Source organism: Gadus morhua, chromosome 13, assembly GCF_902167405.1.
Source record: "Gadus morhua chromosome 13, gadMor3.0, whole genome shotgun sequence".
NCBI classification, from domain to species: Eukaryota; Metazoa; Chordata; class Actinopteri; order Gadiformes; family Gadidae; genus Gadus; species Gadus morhua.
In genome coordinates, this window is record NC_044060.1 from 6,082,476 (window position 1) to 6,107,514 (window position 25,039).

The 25,039-nt window shown below is 48.0% G+C and overlaps 2 protein-coding genes across 3 annotated transcripts; one reads left to right on the forward strand and one right to left on the reverse strand.

Moving 5' to 3' along the window:
- Positions 1-6,916: 6,916 nt before the first annotated feature.
- On the forward strand, positions 6,917-10,381 carry LOC115557526 (G-protein coupled receptor 84-like). The gene is made up of 2 exons (XM_030375401.1): positions 6,917-7,153; positions 7,688-10,381. The coding sequence occupies exons 1-2, from the start codon at positions 7,119-7,121 to the stop codon at positions 9,000-9,002; spliced, it is 1,350 nt and encodes a 449-aa protein (XP_030231261.1). The 5' UTR covers positions 6,917-7,118; the 3' UTR covers positions 9,003-10,381.
- An 83-nt stretch (positions 10,382-10,464) lies between these two features.
- Positions 10,465-24,819, reverse strand: stat2 (signal transducer and activator of transcription 2). Of its 2 annotated transcripts, XM_030375398.1 has the most exons (24): positions 24,565-24,819; positions 23,963-24,094; positions 23,133-23,277; positions 22,076-22,171; positions 21,506-21,598; positions 21,291-21,369; positions 21,125-21,192; positions 20,414-20,565; positions 19,675-19,830; positions 19,404-19,493; positions 19,264-19,323; positions 19,137-19,157; positions 18,803-18,896; positions 18,424-18,471; positions 18,047-18,133; positions 17,130-17,228; positions 16,494-16,629; positions 16,324-16,376; positions 16,096-16,190; positions 15,625-15,764; positions 15,055-15,243; positions 14,632-14,686; positions 12,788-12,882; positions 10,465-11,149 (listed from the first exon to the last, which is right to left on the reverse strand). In XM_030375398.1, exons 2-24 carry the CDS (start codon positions 24,091-24,093, stop codon positions 10,953-10,955), a joined length of 2,379 nt encoding a protein of 792 aa, XP_030231258.1. In that variant the 5' UTR covers position 24,094; positions 24,565-24,819; the 3' UTR covers positions 10,465-10,952. The 2 variants fall into 2 exon arrangements, with proteins under 2 accessions (XP_030231258.1, XP_030231259.1); XM_030375399.1 differs by lacking the exons at positions 12,788-12,882; positions 24,565-24,819.
- Between the last annotated feature and the right edge of the window lie 220 nt (positions 24,820-25,039).

The following is a 25,039-nucleotide window of genomic DNA, read 5'->3' on the forward strand; positions in this document are numbered from 1 at the left end:
CCTACCTCTTCAATCCCCCCTGCGACCCACTCCTCCGTCCCGGTCTGTCCAACCAACACCTTCTCTTCCTGAGTGTGGGAACGTCCTCCTGTGTCCACCCAGCATCATTCTAACCTCCACACACAACATGGACCGGACAATATGCACTTATTAGATCTGTATTTTGTGAGCTACGTGTGCGTGCTTTCCCTCTTAAAGGTATTAGTATCCGTTTTAGAAGTGATTGATACTAGTCTATATTTTCTTCTCTGGGAGAGGAAACTCAAGTGAAGGAGGGACGAATCGTGTGTTAAGGCTGAGACAGCTGACTGAAGGCCAATGGGGCTGTGATGAGACCTGAGACAGGGGCTTGGTAAGTGGCTTAGTGAGCGGCTTGCTTAGCGGCTTGCCTAGTGGCCTGCTTCGTGGCTTGCTTAGCACCTTGCTTCGTGAGTGGCTTGGTGAGGGGCTAAGTGAATGGCTATGAGTGGCGATGTGAGTACTTGTAGCCGTCTAGGTTCAACCAGCATTCCTCCCTTCGGTCCTCGATGGCCGATCACTAGCAGTGCGTATGTCTGCGAAGGGACCCAGCCCTCCCCCTTATGCAGATCTCATGGTACCAGCTGTTTCTGTACCTCATGTTTCAAACAGAGGTGTCTTAAAGGAATCATCTGAACACTGTGAACACAACCCAAGGGGCACTATACTCATTGTTCCCTGCCATAACAAAACTGAATTCTAAACGCACACTGTTGCTTGTGGTGGAGCTCTGCCCACCGCGAGAGGCGGCTACACCAGCAGGGTGGTTGGGGGAGGGGGGGGGGGGATGCACCACGTGCACAACACCGTTTCCCTGTTTCACTTGAGTCCGTGTTTTAAAATGAGTTCATGTCGGTCTCTCTTCAGGGGACGTATTCACAAAGGTTCTTAGGGCTAAAAGTAGGTCCTAACTGGCGAATTTAGGAGTGACTCCTAAAAATAATGGGCGTGTCACTCTTAAATTTAGGACTCCTAACTTTTTTCAGTAAGAGCAATTCACAAAGTATTTTAGGCCTAAAAGTAGCACCTAAGTCTAGGAGAGCTTAAAAGTCCTCAAGAGGACTCCTAACTCAGTAAGACCTATTCACAAAGAATCGTAAAATGCCTGCGAGACGAAATGTTAGGGTATTAAACTTGTTGTGGAGTAGTGCGCGATGCATTAACATCCCCGACTAACAGGAATAATCAGATTAGTCCCGAAATAAAATGTTTGGCCACACTACGTTATTTAGCAACAGGGGAAATGCAACTTTGCAACGCCGACGATTTAAAAATATCGCAACCATCAGTCAGCCGTGCCATAAACTTTCCTTTGGACATTCAGCAATTACACAGGATCAAAGCCAACTTCATGGCACTTGCAGGTATGCCCGGTGTGGTCGGTGCTATTGACGGGACGCACATAAAAATAATTGCGCCATCAAAAGACGAGGACGTGTTCGTCAATAGGAAGAAAGTGCATTCCATCAACACGCAGGTTGTTTTTGATGCAAATTTTAACATAGCCTACTGGATGTTGATGCAAAGTGGCCTGGAGCTTCAGCTACCCATGATTCGCGCATTTTAATGGTGTGCGGTCTGAGGCAGCTTTTTGAGATGTACCAGGTGTCACTTGCTGGATGACAGTGACTATCCATGCAAGACGCGGCTCTAGACATCGTGGCTCTAGACACCCTACCTCAATCCACAACCGGTCGTGTTTGTGTGCTCTAGCATATGACGTGTATGTTTGTGTGCTCCTATGCGTATGTGCTTTACGCATAGGACCAGGGGCGCCGCTAGGGATTTTGGGCCCCATGAAAAGAATGAAACTTAGTGTCATTATTTTTTCTGTATTATAATTTCATCATCATTAGGGGCCTCTCTGGGCCCCCCTCCATCATGGGCCCCTAGAATCCGTCTCCTTTACCCCCCCTTTTCGGCGCCCCTGCATAGGACTAAGCGTAATCTGCGTAATCACTTGCATGTTATACTTTAATGTTGTGGAGAGAGGAATTGGGCAGATGAAACGTCAGTTTCATGTCCTCCACGGCGAAATACGCCTCACCCCAGAGAGGGCAAGCACAGTAATCACTGTATGTGCCATTCTACACAACCTCTGCAAGCGGAGTACCATTCCACAGCCAGACGATGATGATGATGATGATGGCGATCAACATGACAAGGAATTTGGCCGTGCGGTACCGAGTGGACAGGCATTTAGGGATCACTTTGAAAACACATTTTAGGTAAACACCTTGGCACAAATCAGTCAACACTTAGGTAGTTCATAACATTTATTTTCTTTTAAATTTTACGTATTTTTATTGTTTGCTTTCTCTCTCTCTTGAACGTGCAGGCTACAACGTCATTATCGTGGTCTGCACAAAATTGTCATCATGCGTGTATTCTGCTAACTGCACTATAACTACTTAATAGGAAATCATTTCTAGCCTAGGCTATTTCCTTGTTTTTCGGTGATTCAGTGGGCTCGTCTGAACAACCATTCACCGAACTGACCGCTTCTAAACTCGTGCACGAGAATTGACGTAATCCATAGCAACGGCGCGTCACTCTTAGTTCACTCTTTGTGATTTATCCTTAGTAAGAGTAGGTCTCAGCGGCTTTGTGAATAACTTTTAAGAAAAAACTCCTACGTCAAATGTTTTAGCGCGAGTTAGGAGCACTCCTAGCGGTAAGATAAAATGCTTTGTGAATACGGCCCCAGAACTCTTAGTCATTAGATAGAGCACTCGCTCGAGTCTCGAGTGACCGCTACGTATAACTGCAGCATGCTGTGGAGTTCCACGGTCCTACACCCTCATCTTCCACTCCGTCGCAAACGATTCCCTCCCCACACTGAGGGCCCGGCGGCCAATCACTATGCTCGTTCTATTCCCCTTAGGCCACACCCTCTAGCTCTCTCCTTATGGGCATAGGTCAAAGGCAGTAGAGTCTGCACCTGACTCATGCCCTGAGCTCACATCACTCAGCCTGATGCATTTCACATGCTGGGGTACAGGTCACATGTTGGGGTACAGATCACATGTTTGGGTGCAGATCACATGTCGGGGAGTAGGTCACATTTTGCGCTACAGGTCATATGTTATGGTGAAACTCACATGTTGAGGTGCAGGTCACATGTCGGGAAGTAGGTCACATGTTGGGGTACAGGTCACATGTCGGCTGCAGGTCACATGTTCGATTGAATCTCACATGTTTGGGTACAGGTCACATGTTGGTGTGTAGGTCACATGTTGGGGTGCAGGTCACATGTTTGGGTACAGGTCACATGTTGGTATGTAGGTCAAATGTTGGGGTGCAGGTCACATATTTGGGTGCAGGTCACATGTTGGGGTGCAGGTCACATTGTGGGGTTCAGACAATGCTACTCTTATAGGATTTGTGACAGGGAAATATTAGCAATACTTAAAAATACCCTACTCCAGAAAAAAGGTATATTGTATGATGCAATAACAGAAATCGTCTCAATTTATTTAAATGTTACTTAGGGGGCGTGTCATGACTTGTAATTGTACACATGTAGATTATTATAGAAATGTAAAAGAACAGAGAGAAAAATCATTGTTGATATTGAATTAGCTAAATAAACTATTAAATAATGTGAACAATGGCGGTTGTTGTTGATATACTTCCCAATACACACACCTTTAAACCTTCAGGCTGAATGTTTACTACCTTATTCACTTAAAACCCATGTTTACTAGAGCAGGCTGAATGTTTACTACCTGGTTCACTTAAAACACATGTTTACCAGAGCAGGCTGAATGTTTACTACCTGGTTCACTTAAACCTCATGTTTAACAGAGCAAGCTGAATGTTTACTACCTGTTTCATGTTAACCCCATGTTTAACAGAGCAGGCTGAATGTTTACTGCCTGGTTCGATAAAATCCCATGTTTATTAGAGCAGGCTGAATGTTTACTACCTGGTTCACTTACATAGCAGGCTGGATGTTAACCACCTGGTTCACTTAGATAGCAGGCTGAATGTTTACTACCCGGTTCACTTAAACCCCAAGATTAACAGAGCAGGCTAAATTTTTACTACCTGGTTCACTTAACCCCCATGTTTAACATAGCAGGCTGAATGTTTACAACCTGGTTCATGTAAACCGCTGTTTAACAGGGCAGGCTGAATGTTTACTAACTGGTTCAATCAAACCCCATGTAAAGCAGGCTGAATATTTACTACCTGGTACACTCAAACTCACCCCATGTTTAACAGAGCAAGCAGAGTGTTTACTACCTGGTTCACTTCAACCCTAAGTTTAACAGAGCAGGATGACAGAGGGAAATCTCATGACCAATGTCTGAAATTCCCCCAGTCCCCCCCCCCTCCCTTCCATTGCACACGTCACTGAAATGCAGAAGTTCAAAAAATACATTGCATACAATGGGCTATTCAACCTCCTTAACAAGTGGGCCGAAAAGGAAAACCACTGGGGGTTCATGGGCCACACCGATTTAAACTACGTGAATAAATCGCTACAAATAAATCGTACTTAAAGTAGGGCTAACTTAATATATATATTACTACTACATGGAATAAACTTGTCAGACGCATTCCTTCCTTCTTCACTTTTAATCGGATCATTATAAAAGATTTTGTTCTCACATATTTTAGACACGTATTTAGAATTCAACAATGTTGTTTGAATCATCACAAAACAGAACTACTGTACATATGAGACATTTTGAGCCAGTGAGTCAGTGAGAAGGATTGCACTGCCTTGTTTGCCTAGTTTGGCTCATCCTGAGACACTCATGCAGCTTCGTCATGGAGCAACGTGCCCTTGTTCTGATGGCATTCATATGAGAAAAGCTAGACTCACTGTCCGTCCACACCAGAAGCGAATTGAGCGACCAAATCGCCGGAAGTCATTCACTTTCTATGGGCAAGAGCGACCAAAGTGACCAAAGCGACCAACGCTACCAGCGGCCAAAGTAGAGTGACCAGAGCGTCAAAAAGAAGTTGAAAACTTTTTAACTTTATGCAAATGACTATTATTCGCTTCAGCGACCAAACACTGACAGCCAATCGGAATGTAGACGCTCTTCGCTTGCGTGGATCCCAGGGAACATCGGCAGGCACTTTGGTTCCTACCTACCTTTATTCACTCACTGAACAAAATGTCGGCTGAAGTATTAATCGCGGCTGTAACTGGGCACCCGGTGTTGTACGAACCCACCCTTTTTCAGTTCAGAGATCGAAACGCCATAGTGGTTTGGATATCAAGTGATGATAAGCGGGAGTATTTATAGGCTACATCTAGAACAGGGATGGGCAACTTTCATGATAAAGAGGGCCACATTTTTTATCATAACCATCGGAGGGCCACATCACTGCACACTTCAACTAAACGTGAGCTGAGAGAAGCTACATAATTTTGAATTTGGTAGATGATTTCCAGTATTCTGGTGCATTTTGGCGATGGCCACTACCTAAAAAATCGTCCAGAATCATAACCTATGTACGGTATGTTAATTGAACCAACATACATTCATTTCAAGTTTTCCATGCTCAAACAGCCACATGAATGGTCAGTATTTTTATCAGTGCAAAGGGCTCACATACATCATCATTCAATGAAGTCAAAAAACTGAAAAACAGTGGCCCAACATTAAGTGCAACAACTCAATGAACTCAAACCCAACAAACAGTTGTAGTAGTTGTAGTGGCGACTTAAGTGGATCTTTAATGACTGATATCGCTTCTAAGCAAACTAGACGCATGGGTTTGCCTTTGAATTCTATGAATTCTTCTCATCTTTCTTGAACGAGTTTTCTGTAACTCGATCAATTATTATTATTATTATTATTATTTATTTATTTTTTTATAATTATGTGCGGGCTGAGTGGGCATGCGGGCCGTGGGCCGCATGCCCGCGGGCCGCGGGCCGCATGCGGCCCGCGGGCCGCCAGTTGCCCATCCCTGATATAGAACGTTCGTATTCAAGCGGGAATCATTATAATTTGCTATACATGCCACCAATCTAACCAACCAATCGCGTGTAGCATGCTTTAAACAAAACCAAAAAAGTTTTTGAAATCGTCAAATAAACAAACTAATCGACAAGATGAGGGATAAATGACAAGGGATATATCTCTTGTCTTTTATCCCTCTATTCCCCACTATTCACGGAGCCTGAGGTGAATCATTTTTAATTAAATAGTCTAGATAGATAGATAGTCAAGTCTTTATTAATACCAAACGACACAAATCGTCGGGAATCCATTTAGGTGGTTCGTCCCACACAGGACAGTAGCCTACAAGACCACACAGAACAAGTCTGACTGGACATACACACAATACATCACATTAAAACTAGACACGCGTTGATAGATAGATAGATAGATAGATATGTTCCATTATTTGCCTTGCGGAGCCAACCAGTCCTGTGCACGTATGCAAATTAGCCATGTGCGCCAATGTCTATTTGTTTTTAATGCGACGAATGAGTGCAGATCATGATTTGCAGATCCAGATCAGTGAAACATATTTCAACTACTACAGCACGCAGGGTTTTTTGTTCTCGGTTGTAATTAGCCTACATTTTAGGATTTTTTTTATATTGGGGGGGATCACTGTCCATCGAAGCACTTTATCGAACAAGCAAAACCGTCTCGGCAATATGGCCAAGGTGTATGGGAGAGTTCACTATTTGATATGGCTGTCTGTAGGGCCTACTAAACGCATATGGCTCCTTTAAATGCGTCTGCATAATTGAATTGTACGTCATGAGCGACTTCAGCGACCAAAGCGAACAAAAGAATTCGCAGCGAAACTTTGTGAGCGCTTACAGTCACACATATCGGTTGAGCCAAACATTGTCAGAATAAGTGATGCCAGTTCCTGATTGTGGGGTACTGATACTGGCTAGTATCACCGGCTACACAAAGAAACCTGATTTGCATGCAAATATGTTTCGCCTTTATTTTGTTTATTTTTTGCATGCAACCAAAAAAATTAAGAGGGGCCGCATTTGGCCCACGGGCCGCTAGTTGAATAGGCCTGGCATACATCATTAACAGGATTTAGCGTTCATCTGCAGGCTAGACGCGGATGTGGCAGAAACTCGTCTTCAGTGTTCATCTATCATGGAGCCATCGGCTTGGAGGGACGCCTCAACAAGGTGAGACTGATTACTATGGACTGCTTCTGTGTTGACTCCTCACTCCCTATAGATTAACAGAATTATCTAAAATTATTAATTTGTTTAATTTACGCATGCATTATAATCTCCGTATATAGTGGGAGGAACCTCAATCTGGCTCTCCAACAGAGAAGTTCAACTTCAGTTTTACTCACTACTAAGTTGATAGCACCGCTATTGAAATGCATTGCAGTTCTGCATTTTAGAAAACAGAACTACAGAAAGCTGATGGCTCCAGTTTACAACACCATCACATCTTCACGGGGAATTGATTCTGCAAATCAGTAGAGCTGCATTATCTATATTAGAAGCAGTGTGCTCTCTCTAAATAAGTAGAGCTGCATAATCGATATTAGCGGCACTGTGCTCTCTGTAAATCAGTAGATAGATCATCTTTATACCAGTTCCTGGCTTCCATGTATTTAATGGACCCCTGTGTTAACATGATGTCAGAGATGTCCCATAATATTCTAACTAATTCATCCTTTGGTTTGTTTTTTTGACTGTACTCAGAAATCTGACCCATGATTGGGACTCAGTTAACCAGACCTACTTCTCCTGCTACAACCCCCTGGTGGTGGAATACCGCTACTTTGTCGTGCTGTGGGGTTGCCTGGTCACGATCACTGGCACCGTGGGGAACCTGATGACCGTCCTGGCCTTCGCCACTGACCCGTGCATCCGGACCCGCTTCAACGTGCTGATCGTCAACCTGGCGCTGGCCGACCTGCTGTACTGCGCGCTGCTGCAGCCCGTCACCACCGACCTCTACCTGCACCTGCGCTGGCGAGGCGGCGCGCTGGGCTGCCGGGCCTTCGGCCTGCTCCAATTCGTCTCCAACGCCGTGTCCATCCTCACGCTCTGCCTGATCGCCGTGAGCCGCTACCTCCTGGTGCAGCGGAGGTCCACCTTCGAGCGGCTCTTCTCCGCCCGCGGCCTGCTGCTCCTGCTGCCCTCCACCTGGGCCCTGGGCCTGGCCAGCTTCGGCCCGCTCTGGCCCGTGTACGTCTTCGTGCCTCTGGTCTGCACCTGCAGCTTCCACCGGACGCGGGGCCGCCCCTACACCACCGTCCTTTTCGTCCTCTACTTCTTCGCGGGGCTGTTCTGCATGGGCGTCTTCTACCTGCTGATCTACCGGAGGGTCCGCCTGGCGGCCCGGGCCGTCCTCCGCCACCGTCCCAGCCGACGCTCCACCAGGAAGAGGGTCGCTCCGGCGGCCGGGACGGAGAACGACAGCGGCGTCAGCAGCGGAGGTGGGGCCCCCACGTGCACCAGTGAGGTCGACAGCCAGGGGGAACCGCCCGCACGCAGGGCCGGAGCCACGTGGTACAAGGAGCCGGGGGAACCACAGCCGACTCGCTCTGCCCTGGACTCGCACGCGGCCAGGGCAAGGGCCTCCCCAGAGGAGCCGGCCACCACCCTTCCATCCACCTCCCCTCCATCTAAGACCCCTCCGTCCACCTCCCCTCCGTCCACCTCCCCTCCGTCTACGACCCCTCCATCCTCGACCCCCCCCCGTGCGACCCAGAGCTCCGGGGGCGACGAGTTAAAGCGGTTGAACCGAATGTGTTTCGCCGTCTTCCTGTGTTTCCTGTTATGCTTCTTCCCGTTCCTGCTGCTGAACCTGGCCGACCAGAGGGTCCGCGCTCCGCAGATCCTCTACATGTTCTGCGCCAACGTGACCTGGCTCAACAGCTGCGTCAACCCGCTGCTCTACGCAGTGATGAACCCCCAGTTCCGCCAGTCGTACCACCTGCTGCTCACCAGGGCCTTCTCGCCCCTGGGCCGTCTCTGGAGGGCCCTGAGGAACAGGTCGGCCTCCTGCTAGTCCTCCACGTCTGGAGACTAACTCTCCATGAAGCGCTGAAGACAGGCCGCTGAAGACAGACCGCTACAGACGACCTCGCCTTTAATGGTGCAGCTCTGCCGTATCATCTCCACAGTTCTCGTTTCCTGCTGCTTGACCACTAACTGCTACTGCTTCTCCCGCCAAAGTAGCCTAAACGGAAGGAACTAACGTTATGGAACACACCCATAGGCGTTCCTAAAGGGCCAAACTCCAGGAGCCGGTCAATGCAATTACCGGTATGGAAAAAGCTGGTCAGAACGTCAACAATAATGGACAGGTTTAAGGTTGAAGTTTTCTTGGATAATGATGGAAGTTCGTAAAAGTCTTGCACAACATGGAAACGTTGTAGACTTGCCCCAATGAGGGGTATTCCGATTTAACGCAACCTGTGTTTTTTTGGGCAAAAGAGGAAGCCTAAAAAAGGACAACTTTCTTAATGGGCCTTACAGATGCACACACGACTTCCGATTAAATAGGGTCGGCTTCCTTTTGGTTGTCCAGTTCCACTTTCAAATGTTTAATAAAATAATAATCACCGACACCCGTGCCAGTTTAATTTCAATAATCGGTATTTATTTATTTATTTATTACCCTACTGTTGCTGCTCGTCTCTAGAGACAATGCCTTACAGATCTTCTGATTAACGAACCCCCTCTGCTTCCTACCATCAGGGGACTCCCATATAAACCCCTCACCTAAAAATGATCAGTATATTTGTGCACATCCTCCCCTTAAGTGGTCCCATCCCATGCCTCGGCTTTAAACCACCATGTCCCTAACCTATCACTGCAGTACCTTTCAACCACCGCCAGATGGCGACTGAACCCCGACGCACCTTTCAACGCAACACTTCGCTGGTTCTTAAATAGTTCAGACATATCAGTAATGCGTCCTTATACTTGAAACTCGACATACAGAATGTCCAAAGCATTGTAACTCACAGCTCGGTCTGTTCGGGGAACAGATCCAGTCCAGTCTGACACGGGCGACCACATGACAACTTGCTTACTTTAGCGACTGGCATCACTGTGAACTGTGAGCTGCTGGTCTCTGTCTCTTAAGACTGAATAAAGCTGTCCCCCCCTGACAGTGGACGTTGGCCTGGTCCCGGCCCCCAGATGTGTTGGGAGGAGTCCATCCTTGAGCTGCTGTCTAGTCTTTGATATTACAAAACAGATGAAGGGGTGAGGGCGGTCTGCAGATTAGATGAAGGGGTTAGGGGGGTCTTCCAAAATAATTATTATTTTGTCAACCATTATATATTAACCAGGTTTGTTCTTCGTCAATTCCATAAAATATATATATATACATTTGCAAATCTCTGTGATATACCAAAATAAAACCGATTTGAAAACTGATTTGTCACCGACTATTTTTAAATCAAAGTTATTCTGAGGCCTCCTCTCTCAGCTCATCTGATGAATCCACAACCAAACGGGAACCGAGCCCAGGGCATCACAGCTTTTATTGAACATGTTTCAGTTCCGTTCCATAACACAATTATGTAAAAATAAGTGCAACAACTCCAACAGGACCTTCACCCTAAGGTCCTGAAAGACCAAAACCATCGTCCCACGGCCAGAGCTCAGCTCCATCCCCGGTCCACCGCAATGTTTCTAGTTTGTTCCCCCACATCGGGTACATCCATAAACCCAGCTGTAATAACGATTAAACAAAGACGTTCTAATTACCTCGACATTTTCTTCACAGGAATAAAACAGGTCGTCAGCATAAAGCAGAAAAGTTCTTGCAGTAACCAGCGTTGCTGTAGAGGGCGCCCTTCCCTTCCTGGTTGGACGATGACATTAGAGGACGATGACATTAGATACGTTGAGAGGATTACTTGTTGAACCTCCATAATAGAGGTTACCAGCAGGGATAGCCAACATCTGGTTGGTTCACAACAGAAGTCTGGTGAGCTCCACAAGGCTACAGCTGGCCGATGGGGCAGTCGAACTGGAAGGACAGGTCGATCTGGGGGCCGTCCAGAGTCAGCAGGTCCCAGGAGTTGAAGCCCTCCCCCTGGTCGAGGAGGGCCAGCAGGTCACTGTCAGCATCCCTGCCCGTGGAGGACAGCAGGGGGTCGTTCATCGCCGCCTCCGCCGCCTTCAGGATCGCATCTCCGTCTGGAGCAGGAGAAGCAGGAACAGGAGTAGGAGGAGGAGGAGGAGGAGGAGGAAGAAGAGGAAGAGGAGGAGGAGGAGGAGTAGGAGTGGGAGGAGGCGGAGGAGGAGTACGAGTAGGAGGAGGAGGAGCAGGAGGAGGAACAGAAGGAGAGGGGGAGGAGTAGGAGGGGGAGCAGGCGCAGGAGGAGGAACAGAAGGAAAAGGGGGAGGAGGAGGAGGAGGAGGAGGAGGAACAGGAGGAGGAGGAGGAGGGGGGGGGAGGAGGAGGAGGAGAAGGGGAGGAGGAGAAGGAGTAGTAGAAGGGGTAGGAGGAGGAGAGTCCACCATTGATTAGACTTTAAAAGAAGTCCCTTTACTGGTTAGTTTGTAGTTTGTATTTTGTCCCTCCCAACGTGCATGATGATGACTCACCAATGCATTGTATTATAAATTTGCAAGCATATTTGATTCGATTAGATTTGAATCCCATGTTTAGGCATGTACCATGTTCCAATCTTACCAGGGGAAACAGTTACAGCCTAAAAACTGGCTTCTCTCTCAAATATAAATCTTCAAGTTCAATCAAGAAAAGAAAGTCTTTTCATGTAGGCCTACCGACTATTGATAGACCTCATGAAGGCTTACATGTAGACGTCATGTAGGCCAAACAAATACAGGTAGACTTCATGTAGGCCTACCGACTACAGTGGACTTCATGTAGGCCTACCGACTACAATAGACCTCATGTAGGCCTACAGGTAGAATTAATGTAGGCCTACCGACTACAGTAGACTTCATGTAGACCTACCGACTACAGGTAGACCTCATGTAGGCCTACCGACTACAATAGACCTCATGTAGGCCTACAGGTAGAATTAATGTAGGCCTACCGACTACAGTAGACTTCATGTAGACCTACCGACTACAGGTAGACCTCATGTAGGCCTACAGGTAGACTTCAAGTCGGCCTACCGACTACAGCAGACTTCATTTAGGTCTACCGACTACAGGTAGACTTCATGTAGGCCTACCGACTACAGGTAGACTTCATGTAGGCCTACAGGTAGACTTCATGTAGGCCTACCGACTACAGGTAGACTTCATGTAGGCCTACAAGTAGACTTCATGCAGGCCTACCGACTACAGTAGACTTCATGTAGGCCTACGGGTAGAATTAATGTAGGTCTACAGACTACATGTAGACTTCAAGTAGGCCTACAGGTAGACCTCATGTAGGCCAGTCGACTACAGTGGACTTCATGTTAACTTGAGGAGGTATACTGCGTTGAATCATGAAAGCTGCAGCAGGCAGAGATGTTGAAATGATGAAACCGAATCAAAGGTTACGAAAAGCTCCCATGCAACCTGTGTGTTCATTCAACCAGCCCCACATACACCCCCACAAACACCCCCAAACACCTCCACATACACCCCCACAAACACCCCCACATACCCCCCCATACACCCCCACATCCACCCCCACATCCACCCCCACATACCGCCCCACATACACCCCCAAACACCAGACATGCCCCCTGCGCACCAAAACACCAGGAATGCTCCCAGTGCCCCCAAACATCCCACATGCTCCCCGAGGGTTGATTGGCGGGAGCAGAGGGGAGGGAGGGCAGGCGGTGGTCGGACAGAGCCAGGACTCACCGGCGGTCTGTCCACACAGCTCACCCTGTGAGGGCGGAGCCTCCGCGCCCTCCGCCATGTCTGAGTACTGAGGGGACTTGGCTTCCAGCCGGCCCCTGCAGGGACCAATCACAAGCAGCCGTTAACCGGCGGCTCATTGGCTGTCGTTACCGAGTTCATGAGGCCGGAGCTTCTGAGTTGTTGTCGTTTTCAACAACAAACCACAAACAAATAAACAACACATCAACAACAACAACAGATGTTTGGAACGACTGGGAAGGAAAATATGTAGTCACTAGAGACTAAGACTGAGTGGTGGTAGAGAGATGGATGTAGTCACTAGAGACTAAGACTGAGTGGTGGTAGAGAGATGGATGTAGTCACTAGTGACTAAGACTGAGTGGTGGTAGAGAGATGGATGTAGTCACTAGAGACTAAGACTGAGTGGTGGTAGAGGGATGGATGTACTCACTAGAGACTAAGGGTGCACTCACACTAGGCCATCTGGCCGTGGCCGTGGCCGTTTTCAAACCTAACCGTGCTCAAATCTGCCAGTGTGGCCAGTCTGGCCAGGCCAACTTGGCCACTTGGGAGAGGTGTGCTGCTACGGTACGGGCCGCTACGGTACAGATGCTAATGAGTCGACACGCGCGCACGCACGGCTACGCAACCCGAGCTGGATGACGTATAGTCCATGCGACGACCATGGACATAATAAAGGCAACGAGCCTTTATTATTAAACGGTAAGCGGTAAACATGGCGTCAAGCGACGTTTACGCTTGTTTGTGTACTCGAAAAAAACAGCAGTGAGAGTGGGCTCTATCTGAGAACGGCTCCAAATAAGCAAAAGACTCAGCAAAGTGCGAACTGTGTTCTCTGTGTTGTTGTCCATTGTTGTTAAAACTCTGACTGGCGGCAGACTTTATTATGGTCCATGCAGCGGACGCTTGGTTTTTATTACTTACGACTTGATGACGTATGTACAAGAGCCTACCGTGGCCAGGCCACAGTTGCGACGGCCAACGGCCACGGCCAGATGGCCTAGTGTGAGTGCAGGCCAGAGAAGAATGGGGCCAGTTGAGCACGTTTAGGTGTGAAAACGGTCAACAGCCACGGCCAGATGGTCTAGTGTGAGTGCACCCTAAGATGAGTGGTGATAGGTAGAGGGTAGAGGAGAAGATGTACTCATTAGAGACTAATGGCTAATTTATGCTCTACGTTAGATACGCATACAGATACGGACGGAGCCTTCTGTCCGTACTCTGCGTACATTTCGTCCGCATTTCTGCACGTATCCTGCAAGCTTGCGGATGTGTACGGACACCAAACGTTGCAGTACCAACGGAAATCGTGGGGGCAGTGTCTGGCATTGTACACAAAAAAGTGCCATGAATAGCATACACAAAGAAAAATGACTGGAATTCTCCGTCCACACTCCGGACCGGGATGTATTTAGTGGTCTCACTGACCACCGCCGTCTACAACGTTGCCTCCGATTTCGCCACCTTCTCAATAGATGCAGGACCGTTTTCTCCCCATCATCGTCATGTTTGTTGTCATAAACTTTTTTTACTTTATTGGAGTAACTTTTGAATCTGAACGACGCCCTCTAGAGGATGTTTTGCTCAACGTCCATTCCAACGTAAAGGACGCTTGAAAGTGTAGGACAGTGAAGGTTAGAACGTTGATAACGTCCGTCTCTATTTACAGACGAAATGGGAGCATAACCGAGCCGTAAGACTGAGTGGTGTTTTTTTTCTCTTCATTTTACTTCTGTGCTTTTCGTTTGTTTATCTGTTACGTGTCTGTTCTCTGGTGAGTGAGAGTGGTGGTAGGTAGAGGGTAGAGAGATGAAGGTACTCACTCCTTGGAGACGAAGACCAGCTTTGTCCGGATGTATTTGACGTACGGACTTTCTTCTGAGAGGAGCACAGCGAGACGCACATGAACTCACAACGTACTAGATGTACTTTGGACATGAGTGCATACAGTAGGGTTTTAGTCGACACAGCGCCCCCTGTTGGCATCAGCGATAAATACAACAATAGCAGTATGCTTCTTTTGGAAGATAGTTTTGTCATCCGTTATCTGCGAGCAGGTGGCAATATTGAAAACAAACCATTACTATTATTATTATAATTATAATTTATTACTAATCATTATAATAGTAATTAACTAATATTTCAACTATTATTCTGGGCGCAGTACCGTCCCCCTCCACTAGATGGTGCAGGTGGCTGCCTATAGCACCGAGCGGCCAAGAAGGTCCCTGAACAGGAGCTCTCACCTCCACACTTGTCGGTGTAGTACTTCCCGAAGGCCTGGTCCTTGGGGATGTTGGGGTACAGGTACAGCAGCGGGTTCTCCGGGACGTTGTCTGCCTCCATCAGCTGGAAGTTCTTGATGATCTCGTGGAAGGGGATCTGGGCCAGGTCCGTCCTGGTGAAGGGCTGCACCGACTTCACGTCCGGCTCGTCTGAGGGAGAGCCGCAGGGGGTTGGGGTGGGGGTTGGGGGGTGAAGATGGGCACCGCAGTGGTGGAACAAGCTTCCCTTCCGATGTCGGGACCGCAGAGTCGCTCAACAGCTTTCGCAAAAGACTCAGGACTCACCTGTTCAGAGTTCACCTGGACTCTGAACTCTCCCCCCTCGCTCCCACACCCCTCTTACACATTTGTAGTATGTTGTACGTCCTGGCACTACAAAAGGTAGTACTTAGTACTGTGTAGCATCTTATTCAAGCTATCTTTGTTGTAAACGACTTATGTAAGTCTCTTTGGGTGAAGCGTCTCAATGCTCTGAATTTAACTCATGGGGGAACACGTCGACTCCACCGGAGATTGGGGAGCGGGACTCACTGTCGGGGGTGTAGTCCACCCAGGAGAAGGTCACCCCTCCGTCTTTGATGCTCTCGCTGAAGCGCAGCAGGAACGTCCCTCTGAGCTTCTTCTTCAGGAGGCGTTTCACCCGCTCCTTACTCACGAAGCCTAGGATGAAGCTGGAGAGAGAGACAGAGAGAGAGAGGGGGGGGGGGGGAGAAGAGAGAGAGAGAGAGAGAGAGAGAGAGAGAGAGAGAGAGAGAGAGAGAGAGAGAGAGAGAGAGAGAGAGAGAGAGAGAGAGAGAGAGAGAGAGAGAGAGAGAGAGAGAGAGAGAGAGAGAGAGAAAAGAGAGAGAGACAGCTTCAAGTATCGGCCTTCACACCAAAAGATAGTTGAGGTCAATGCTGAACCAAGGGCCTGTGATCACACAGCGGCCTGGCCTACACGCAGCAACGTGTTTTTCTCTGTCCCAGATGAGCGCTGGTAGGAGGAGCGGTTCAATCACTCACCCGTCTTTCCACATCTCTTCCAGGCAGGCTTTAACCATCGTCAGAATTCCATCGAACCACACCCAGAAGGTGAAGTTGGCGTTGGCGGTGTTCTCCTACAAAGAAAGGTTCAGGTTCAATGTCTCCAAATGACCCACACAGACACACACAGACAAAAACAGACCCACACAGACCTCCTGTCACCGGCCTGTACGTCGCGCACAACCGACCTTGTTAAACTGTGTTTACCTTGCTGAATCGGGCCCAGGAGATCTGACAGGTGTCGTAGTTGTCTTGTTTGTCTGCAGGCATGAAAAGAGAAGAATGAAACCTGTTAGTGGAGGTTTTGGGGGGGGGGCGGGGGGGGGGGGGGGGGAGGAGGCGGCGATGGAGGGGGTGGCGGGGGTTGGGGTGCGTACCGAACAGTTTGTGGGCGATCATGTCCAGCTGATTGCTCTCCAGACCCCGCCCGGTGGAGGACAGGAACTGCCAGCTCAACATCTCCGCCAGCACCGGCCAGGGGGCCATAGGAGGGTTGGCGAAGAACAGGACATCCTGGAAACCGTGCACACACACACACACACACACACACACACAGACACAAATGTCACGCACACACACACACACACAATGTCACGCACACACACACACACACACAGTGACACAAACACACACACACACATGCACACACACACACACAGTGACACGCACACACACACACAGTGACACAAACAAACACACACACACACACACACACACACACACACACACACACAGTTACACACACACATGCACATACATACACACACGCAGTGAAACACACACACACATACACAAGCACATACACACATATGCACACATACACACAGTGACTCACACACACACACACATAGTAACACACGCACACAAACAAACAAACCACGGAAGCACAGGTGTGAAGTTACTAAGTAAATCTAATCTTTGCCAGGGATGTGTAAACTTCCTGGAGCGGCAGCAGCATTGCAGGGAGTCCGGGAGCAGCGCGGGCCGTCTGACCAGCGGGCGGCGACACTCACCTTGGGGCTCTCAGAGAGCATGTTGAACCACAGGACCGCCACCCAGGCGCTCTGCTGCTGGCTGGAGTTGGAGATGATGACCACCGGGAGAGAGGAGGCCTGACCACAGGGGGCGGCGGACACACGGGTCAGAGACACGCCGTCACAGGCCTCTCCGCCATCACATGAGGTCACCCTTCAACTACACTTATCACTAGGGATGGGCAAAATGATCCTTTTCCGGGAATCAGTTCTTTCAGTTCAGTTCACTATAACGATTCGTTTGTTTGATTCGTTCGTTAAGTATGATTACGTAATTTGACAGGGAATCTCACAGGTGTCTTTATTATTTACGTTATTTACGTGACCATATTTTTGTTTTATGTTAAAAGAAAAAGAATCAAAGAACCAGTTCTCTTGTTTTGGGGAACCAGTTCTTGTCGTTCACCTTCGGGATTTGTTCGTTGTGAACGAATCGGTTGCGACCGACTCATCCCTACTTTTCACTTATTACTTTGAACTTAGTGTTCTAAAGTTTGGGGTGGGGGTCACTTAGAAATGTCCTGAAGATCAATGAAGATAACATTACATTTATCAGAAATACAGTCTAGACATTGTTAATGTGGTAAATGACTATTCTAGCAAGAAACGGCAGATAATTAATGGACTATCTACATAGATGTATAGAGGCCCATTTCAGGCCACCATCACTCGTTTGTTCTAATGGTACACTGTTTAGCTAATTGTGTTAAAAGGCTAATTGCTAATTGATTGGCTTATGTTAGCACAGCTGAAAACAGTTGAATAGAAGTGTGAGTTTTCATGGATAACATGAAATTGTCTGGGTGACTACAAACTTTTGAACGGTGGTTTATGTAGACTCAATCTATAGACAGGCTAGTCCCAAAGCAAACCCCAATCCCCAGAGGAGAACGTACCTGCAGCTCAACCACCTCCGCGTCCGGGAGCTCAAAATTCGTTTTGAAGCTGATGACGTGAAGCTCCTCAGTCACACTAAGAGAGATCTGTTTAAAACGGTGACCGCGTGCACACACACACACACACACACACACACGCATGCGCCGTCACACAAACACACACACACACACATGCAGGCACGCATGCAAAGACACACAAACACACACACACACACACACGCAGGCACGCACGCGCAGACACATAAACATACACATGCATGCGCAAACACAAACACACACACGCACACACACACACAAACACAAAAAACCTGTGAGTTGGGATCCAGATCCTTGTTCATCGACATAAACAAACAGACTTATGGACCATCTCTACTCACCTCACTGACCACTTTGCCCCCGCCTCCGCTCTTCTGCTCCTTCAGCGTCTAGAACAACAGACATCCACAATGTGTAAGACCCTTTATCAGATCTGGTAGGGTTAGACAAACCCTAACCCTAACCCTTACCCAAACCCTAACTCTAGCCCTAGCTCTGACCCTAGCCCTAACCCTAACCCTTGCCCTGGCCCAAACCCTTGCTCTGGCCCTAGCCCTTATCCTAGCCCTAGCCCTAGCTCTGGCCCTAGCCATAGCCCTAACCCTTAGCATACCCCTAGCCCTAACGCTTAGCCTAACTTTAGCCCTTACTCTAGACCTCATCCCAACACTAGCCCTGGCCCTAACACCAGCCCTTACCCTCACCCTAGCCCTTACCCACCAGGTGTCTGAAGTCAGCCACCAAGCCCCCGTCCTGGCTCTCGGCCATGGTCAGGGCCTTGCTGGAGGTCCCCAGAACGTTGAAGCGCCGAGACCTGCACACACGCGCGCGCGCACACACACACACACACACACACACACACACACACACACACACACACACACACACACACACACACACACACACACACACACACACACACACACACACACACCACACACACACACACACACACAGACACACACACAACAAACATGAAAGTCCTGTTTAACAATCGGCTCCCATGACAGAAGAAGAGAACAAAAGGAAAGTCTTGAGTTTGGCGATGGCTTACCCTTTGACTTGAGGCGTGTCCCTGAACAAATATAGGACAGAAAGAAACAAAGAGCAGCCATTGGGTCATTCACACCGCATCCTGTGATTGGTCAACTTTTACAACATCTATCCGACGGTTGCCTCACCTGTCCATGGAGACAGTCACCTTCATGGAGTGATTGAGCTCTGGAAACTTCACCAGAAGCCTGGAATCCAACAAACCAACCATAAACACCAGTGTCGTGAAGGGATGAACGCTAAGACCTGAGGAGCCGCTGACACCGACCTGGCCTTCACGGAGAACTGGACGTTGGTCCTCAGGACCAGCGGGCCTTTCCCCTGAGGCATGGAGGGCTGGGTCTCCACCACAAAGGAGCTGATGACAGACGGACCCACAGGGAGCCCAGGGGTGGGTTGGTGAGTGAGTGAGTGAGTGAGTGAGTGAGTGAGTGAGTGAGTGAGTGAGTGAGTGAGTGAGTGAGTGAGTGAGTGAGTGAGTGAGTGAGTGAGTGAGTGAGTGTGTGTATGGTGTTTGTGTGTTTAGTGTGTTGTAATACCTCTTCAGTAGATCCCGCAGCAGAGTCTCGGCCCTGACCTGAAGAGGTTTCTGTTGCTTGAAGGGGTCCTGGTCGTAGGAGAGCTTCCCCATCAGCTCCTCCAGCTTCTTCAGGAACTTCAGGACCTGGACCAGACAGCGAGCCAGACCGGTGAACCTGGTGGGACAGGGGAACAAGACCAGTGAAGCTGGGACAGGAACAAGACCTGTGAACAAGACCGCTGACCTGGGACAGGAACAAAGCTTAAGGGGAAGAGGAGGGTTAAGGGGGAGGGTGTTTAAGGGTAGAGGAGGGTTAAGGGAAGAGGAGGGTTAAGGGTAGCAGAGGGTTAAGGGGGAGGAGGGTTAAGGGAAGAGGAGGGTTAAGGGAAGAGGGGGGTTAAAGGAAGAGGAGGGTTCAGGGGGATGGGGGTTAAGGAAAGAGGAGGGTTAAAGGGGACATGTTACACCACCAGGAGTGTGTGTGATTAGCCGTTACAAGCCGTTGTGAAAATGTGCCTCTTCTGACATCACAGGTGGGCGTGACCGCCTAGACGTGTGCTGGATAGATCAGTCTACCAGCAAACCCAGTAGCTGTAGCAAACGTTGCTCATCTATCCGTCATACAACCAGGTGGACACGGCCACCTTGGATGTCGGAAGCTTCACCTTTTCAAAACGGCTTGTAACGGCTAATCACACACACACACACACACCTGGTGGTATAATGTGTCCCCTAGAAGGGAAGAGGAGTAACCGTACCACTTGTCCAGCTGATCCAGGCAGACGTCGTCCTGGGCTCCGATGCAGGCCCTCTGCTGCCTCCGCTGCCAGTCCGCCAGCTCCCCCTGCACCAGGACCCCCTGCAGCAGCCCACACGAGTCCAGGAGCCGGATGAGAGCTGCCAGCAATGTCTGAAGCAGGACCAGGGGAGGAGCGGGAGAGAGGATGGAGCCATGAGAGTTGAGTCAACGAGAGTGGATGTAGGTGGGAGGCCACAGCAGGAACAGGGAACACATCAAAGTCACAAGTCAAAGTCAAAGTTACATTTATTTGTATAGCACAGTATCAGACACAGTGGTTATTCAAAGAGCTTTAAAATAAAAATAATAAAATATATATATAGCACCATGCTTAGCCAATCAGAGCACATAACTGCCCAGTATTTAAGTCCCACCACATAGCCCAGGGGGCCAGAACGCTCCAGGTAACGCGTCCATCAGATGCCCTACTAAGCGTATCTCCACGCCTATACAATTCCCCTCCTTTTGCTTCATAGAGACTAGTCCAACCCTTTACCAAAATAAAATGAGTTACAAGCGATCCTGACTCGGCGACCTCGAAAAGGAACACAGCAATATATATATAAATAAAAAAAATAAAAAAATTATAAAAAGAACAACAGAATTAAACAGAACAAGACAAGATCAATTGAAAGCAATAGAAAATTAATGGGTTTCAAGACAGAAATACCTTTCTGCACTCGTTCAGCTTGTTCAGGAGGGTCTGGATTTGCAGCTGCTGAGCCTTGTCCGTCATCACTGCAGGACAGTTTGACGAGAGAACCATCAGCTCCATGCAGACCTAGACTAGGCAGCTAGAAAAACGAGCGGAAGCCTTCCAGGTTCCGTGGACTCACCTTCCATCTGCAGGGTTTTGTACTTGAAGTCAAACTCGTCCTGCTGCTCCTCAAGACAGATGAGGGTGTGTTCCAGACACTGGGACCCAGGAGCGGCCGAACCACCAAGGAAAACGGGAGATCATATCACATGAACAAGAGTTCAGAGTGAAAACGGTCCCACTATGGAGACACAGTCCTTAACCACGGGAAGAGTTGGAGACGGATCGCCCTACCTGCACTTCGTTTCTGAGGCCCGCCATCTGGCGCTCCAGGTCCTTGTGGGTGTCCGTGTTCATAGGACTCTGGTCCATCTTTAGGCCTTGGACCTGGGGCAAGATGGAGGACAAGATGGAGGACGAGATGGAGGACGAGATGGGCGACAAGATGGAGGACGAGATGGGGGACAAGATGGAGGACAGGGAGTGTGAGTAGAGCTCCTCGTATCAACATAGATCATAACCTGGTTATAAAAATTATAAACCAATAGTAATACGAAATCCATTTCGAAACATTAAAAAAGGATTTGTGTGTATTTCCTGTGTGTGTTTTGTTTTTTCATGAGCCCTTCTGCATTGAGTAATAAATGTGCTTCCATTCTGTCTGACTCTGTCTGTCTGGGCCAGGTGAGGTTGCTCAAACCAGCCATCATCCACACACACTCTACAAAAAGGAAGTAACTAATATTATTATTCTTTTATTTGATTTTGGACTTTATTATTCACGTTCTGGTAGCATGGAACACCCAGCTGGTCTGTACGGTCGGTAGAGCGTACAGCACCAAGACGTCTAGTCTTCAAACAAACCTGCTCATCCAGGCGTGCGGTCTGAAGAATTTCCTTTTCCTTTCCAAGGAACCATAGGATCATGCCTGCCAACGTACAAGGACTTTCCTGGTACCTCTGTGGGGCGAGATCAACAAGGATCATATTTCATACGCATCTCAGTAGCGAAATAATATCACCAATATTTAACCGAGAAAACCAAGTGCCAGCCAACAGAAATCAATTTACTGTAGTTTTAAGTTACTGTTTGCTCATTGAATGTTTTGTGCGTCACGTTTCAGTGGTTCCCCTTGAGTAGATTTGGAGGAACAATTCATTGAGAGAACCCTGGCCTTCTGCGGCAGCTCTGTCGTCTTTGAGCGACCACACCCAAGTTTACCAATTATTTAACGAAGAATTACATACTGACATTGACGCAAGCGGGAGATTAGACAAACCACAGTCCACTGGGCTAACAATAACCCGAAGGAGTATAACGTATTTAACGAGGCGCTGTTTATTTTTACACTAATCAAATAACCAGACATCCTGTTCGTAGAGCACAGTAAAACATACATTGTATTTCATTGGTTCCTTTTTTTTTTTATGACATTTAACGTTGTTATCTTGTCACAAATTGTTACAAGGGTACTAAAATGATACTGTGATTAAGAACCAACTGGTGTCAAATCCTCTGTTTGTGCCCGTCTCTGCTTACTCAGATCACTCATTTAATCTACAACGTCGCTATTATTATGCTCACACTCAACCACCTGTGCTTGCTTTAAAAAGAAAGTTGCCATGAGTCATAACAAAGGGGAACCCTCCCTCTGAGCTCGGAGGCCACAACAATCACACTCACACTTTCTTTTCTCAGATAAAACAGATCTTCTGGTTTTCTGCAGGCCTGACAGCCAGCAGCTCCTTCAATCAACTCTTGTGCTTCTGACCTCTGAAGTACAAGTCTATACAATATCAGGTCAATGGAAATCTACTCCCAAGTGTAATTGACTCAATATGCAGATTCTAACGGAACGGGTGTGTGGGCGGACCAGAGTGCAGAGACAGTTTCCGCCCTCGGTGGCGTGCGACCACAGACCTGGAAGTTCTGCTTGTAGCGTCGGATGTTGTGCTGCATCAGGAAGAGCTCCTCCTGCACGAAGCGGCTGTACTGGTTGTCCAGGTTCTCCAGCAGCACCTGGTACAGAACCATGGCGAAGTCCAGGTCCTGGGCGGCCCGCTCCCTGAGGCACACCACACAGAGAGGGTCAGATCCAGCTGGGTCCCCATGTGGTGGTCGACCGTGGATCAGTTTGAAAAGCACATGAGCCACAGAGGTCTGATATCATCTGTTATTCTGATCGTTAAAGCCCACTACATAATGATACTATAGATCTATAGATCTACTCACGCTACTTGGCACGCTTGGCACGTGGTGTGTGTTTGGGTGTGTGTGTGTGTGTGTGTGTGTGTGTGTGTGTGTGTGTGTGTGTGTGTGTGTGTGTGTGTGTGTGTTTGTGATTGAGTAAAAAAAAATAACAATAAAGTCAGGTTAATGCAAACACATTAAAGTTTATCCAATCTGGTACAGAAGCATGCCAATAAATGTTAAAATATTGTATTTCGTATGCAGCCACTATTCTGCTTCTATTCAATACTAATTACCAACAACTACTAATATTTTTAACATCACAATTTCTAATTAATCTGGAAAGTACAACTTTCGAGGGAGACATTTAATTGCTTCATCAATTCTACTGTGAAAGAGGGGCCAGAGGGTATGAATGAACAGCATCCAAAGAGAGTTCCTTTATCCCCCAAAATGAAACCTGTTTCCGGACCCCTGGACGCTCCTACAGAGATCCGGGGGTCCGGGTCTAACCCAGAAGGGGGCCCGTGGGGGGGGGAGGGAGCAAGCGGTGGTCTCACCACTCCTGCTTCTCGATCCAGGCGGCCAGGTAGTGCCTCACGTCCATGGGGAGGCCGTCACGGTCGTACAGCTCGTGCAGCTGCTGTGAATACGACGAGTGCAGCTGCTGTAGGCTCTCCCACTGCGCCATGCTGAGCACACAACCACCACAACAACCACCACAACAACAACGACGACAACAAAATGTCAGCTTCACACTGATTCAAGGAATAAAGCCTGGTTTAGTATAAACGTTACTGTAGTTTGTACTGTAGTATAATGTAAATCATACTACACTGTACTCAACTGTAGTATATCTAAATCATACTACACTGACTGTATTGTACTGTAGTATAATCCAAATTGTAGCCTCAAATAAGTGCACCAAGACACTATAAATTAAAGTTGAATATGGTTTGCACACTATCTTGGTCCACACTTTTCACCCTCCCATTTTCTTACAATGAACTAAAACGATTAAATTGCATTGCATCTTCAAAGTAGGCGTAACGATATATGGCATCTTCCTCAAAGCCTTACAAAATAGTTCATGGGAGGTGTCTTAAAGCAGTTGTTTACATGTGTAGCAAACATGTTGTTGACATGTTAATAACTTACTCACCTGCTCCGTGGACCTCAGTGTTAAGTTCACTCTTTGACGATGTTAGTTATTATTAACTGTTACAGCTGACAATACATGGATTAGAAGTATTCATTCAATCGTTTATAAAAAAACTTAACGCCACGATCATATTAAACAGAATATAATGATAAAAAAAATGAACACTTCCTGGTATTATGTTTTTTTTAATTTCCATTGACGCGTAGTGCAGTCTTTATCCCGCCCTGTTTCGTCCAGGGTGCTCAGGTAGCCATTTTGGAGCTTCGCTAACAGCTTTATAAGGCTGTTGGAGCCGAAATGACGCTCCAACAGCCTTGGTCCTCGGGACCATTTTGAAAATGTGATTGGTGGTTGGCGGCAAACTAAAGAGTACAGTTGGGTGTTCTAGTTGTCAATCACCGTCTGGCCGTATTCACCAGAAACGATACTGATGGCGCAGTCAAGAATTTCCAAGAAATGACGCCGGAAAGTGATG

What these genes read in the sequence shown, in the direction of transcription:
- LOC115557526 (XM_030375401.1), top strand. Translation starts at nt 7,119, where the DNA reads ATGGAGCCATCGGCTTGGAGGGACGCCTCAACAAG. An exon ending in TGGAGGGACGCCTCAACAAG is followed by an intron (nt 7,154 to 7,687) that starts GTGAGACTGATT and finishes GACTGTACTCAG; the next exon opens with AAATCTGACCCATGATTGGG.
- stat2 (XM_030375398.1), bottom strand. Translation starts at nt 24,093, where the DNA reads ATGGCGCAGTGGGAGAGCCTACAGCAGCTGCACTCGTCGTATTCACAG. An exon ending in TGGATCGAGAAGCAGGAGTG is followed by an intron (nt 23,278 to 23,962) that starts GTGAGACCACCG and finishes GGTGTGCCTCAG; the next exon opens with GGAGCGGGCCGCCCAGGACC. An exon ending in GAAGAGATGTGGAAAGACGG is followed by an intron (nt 15,765 to 16,095) that starts GTGAGTGATTGA and finishes CTCTCTCTCCAG; the next exon opens with CTTCATCCTAGGCTTCGTGA.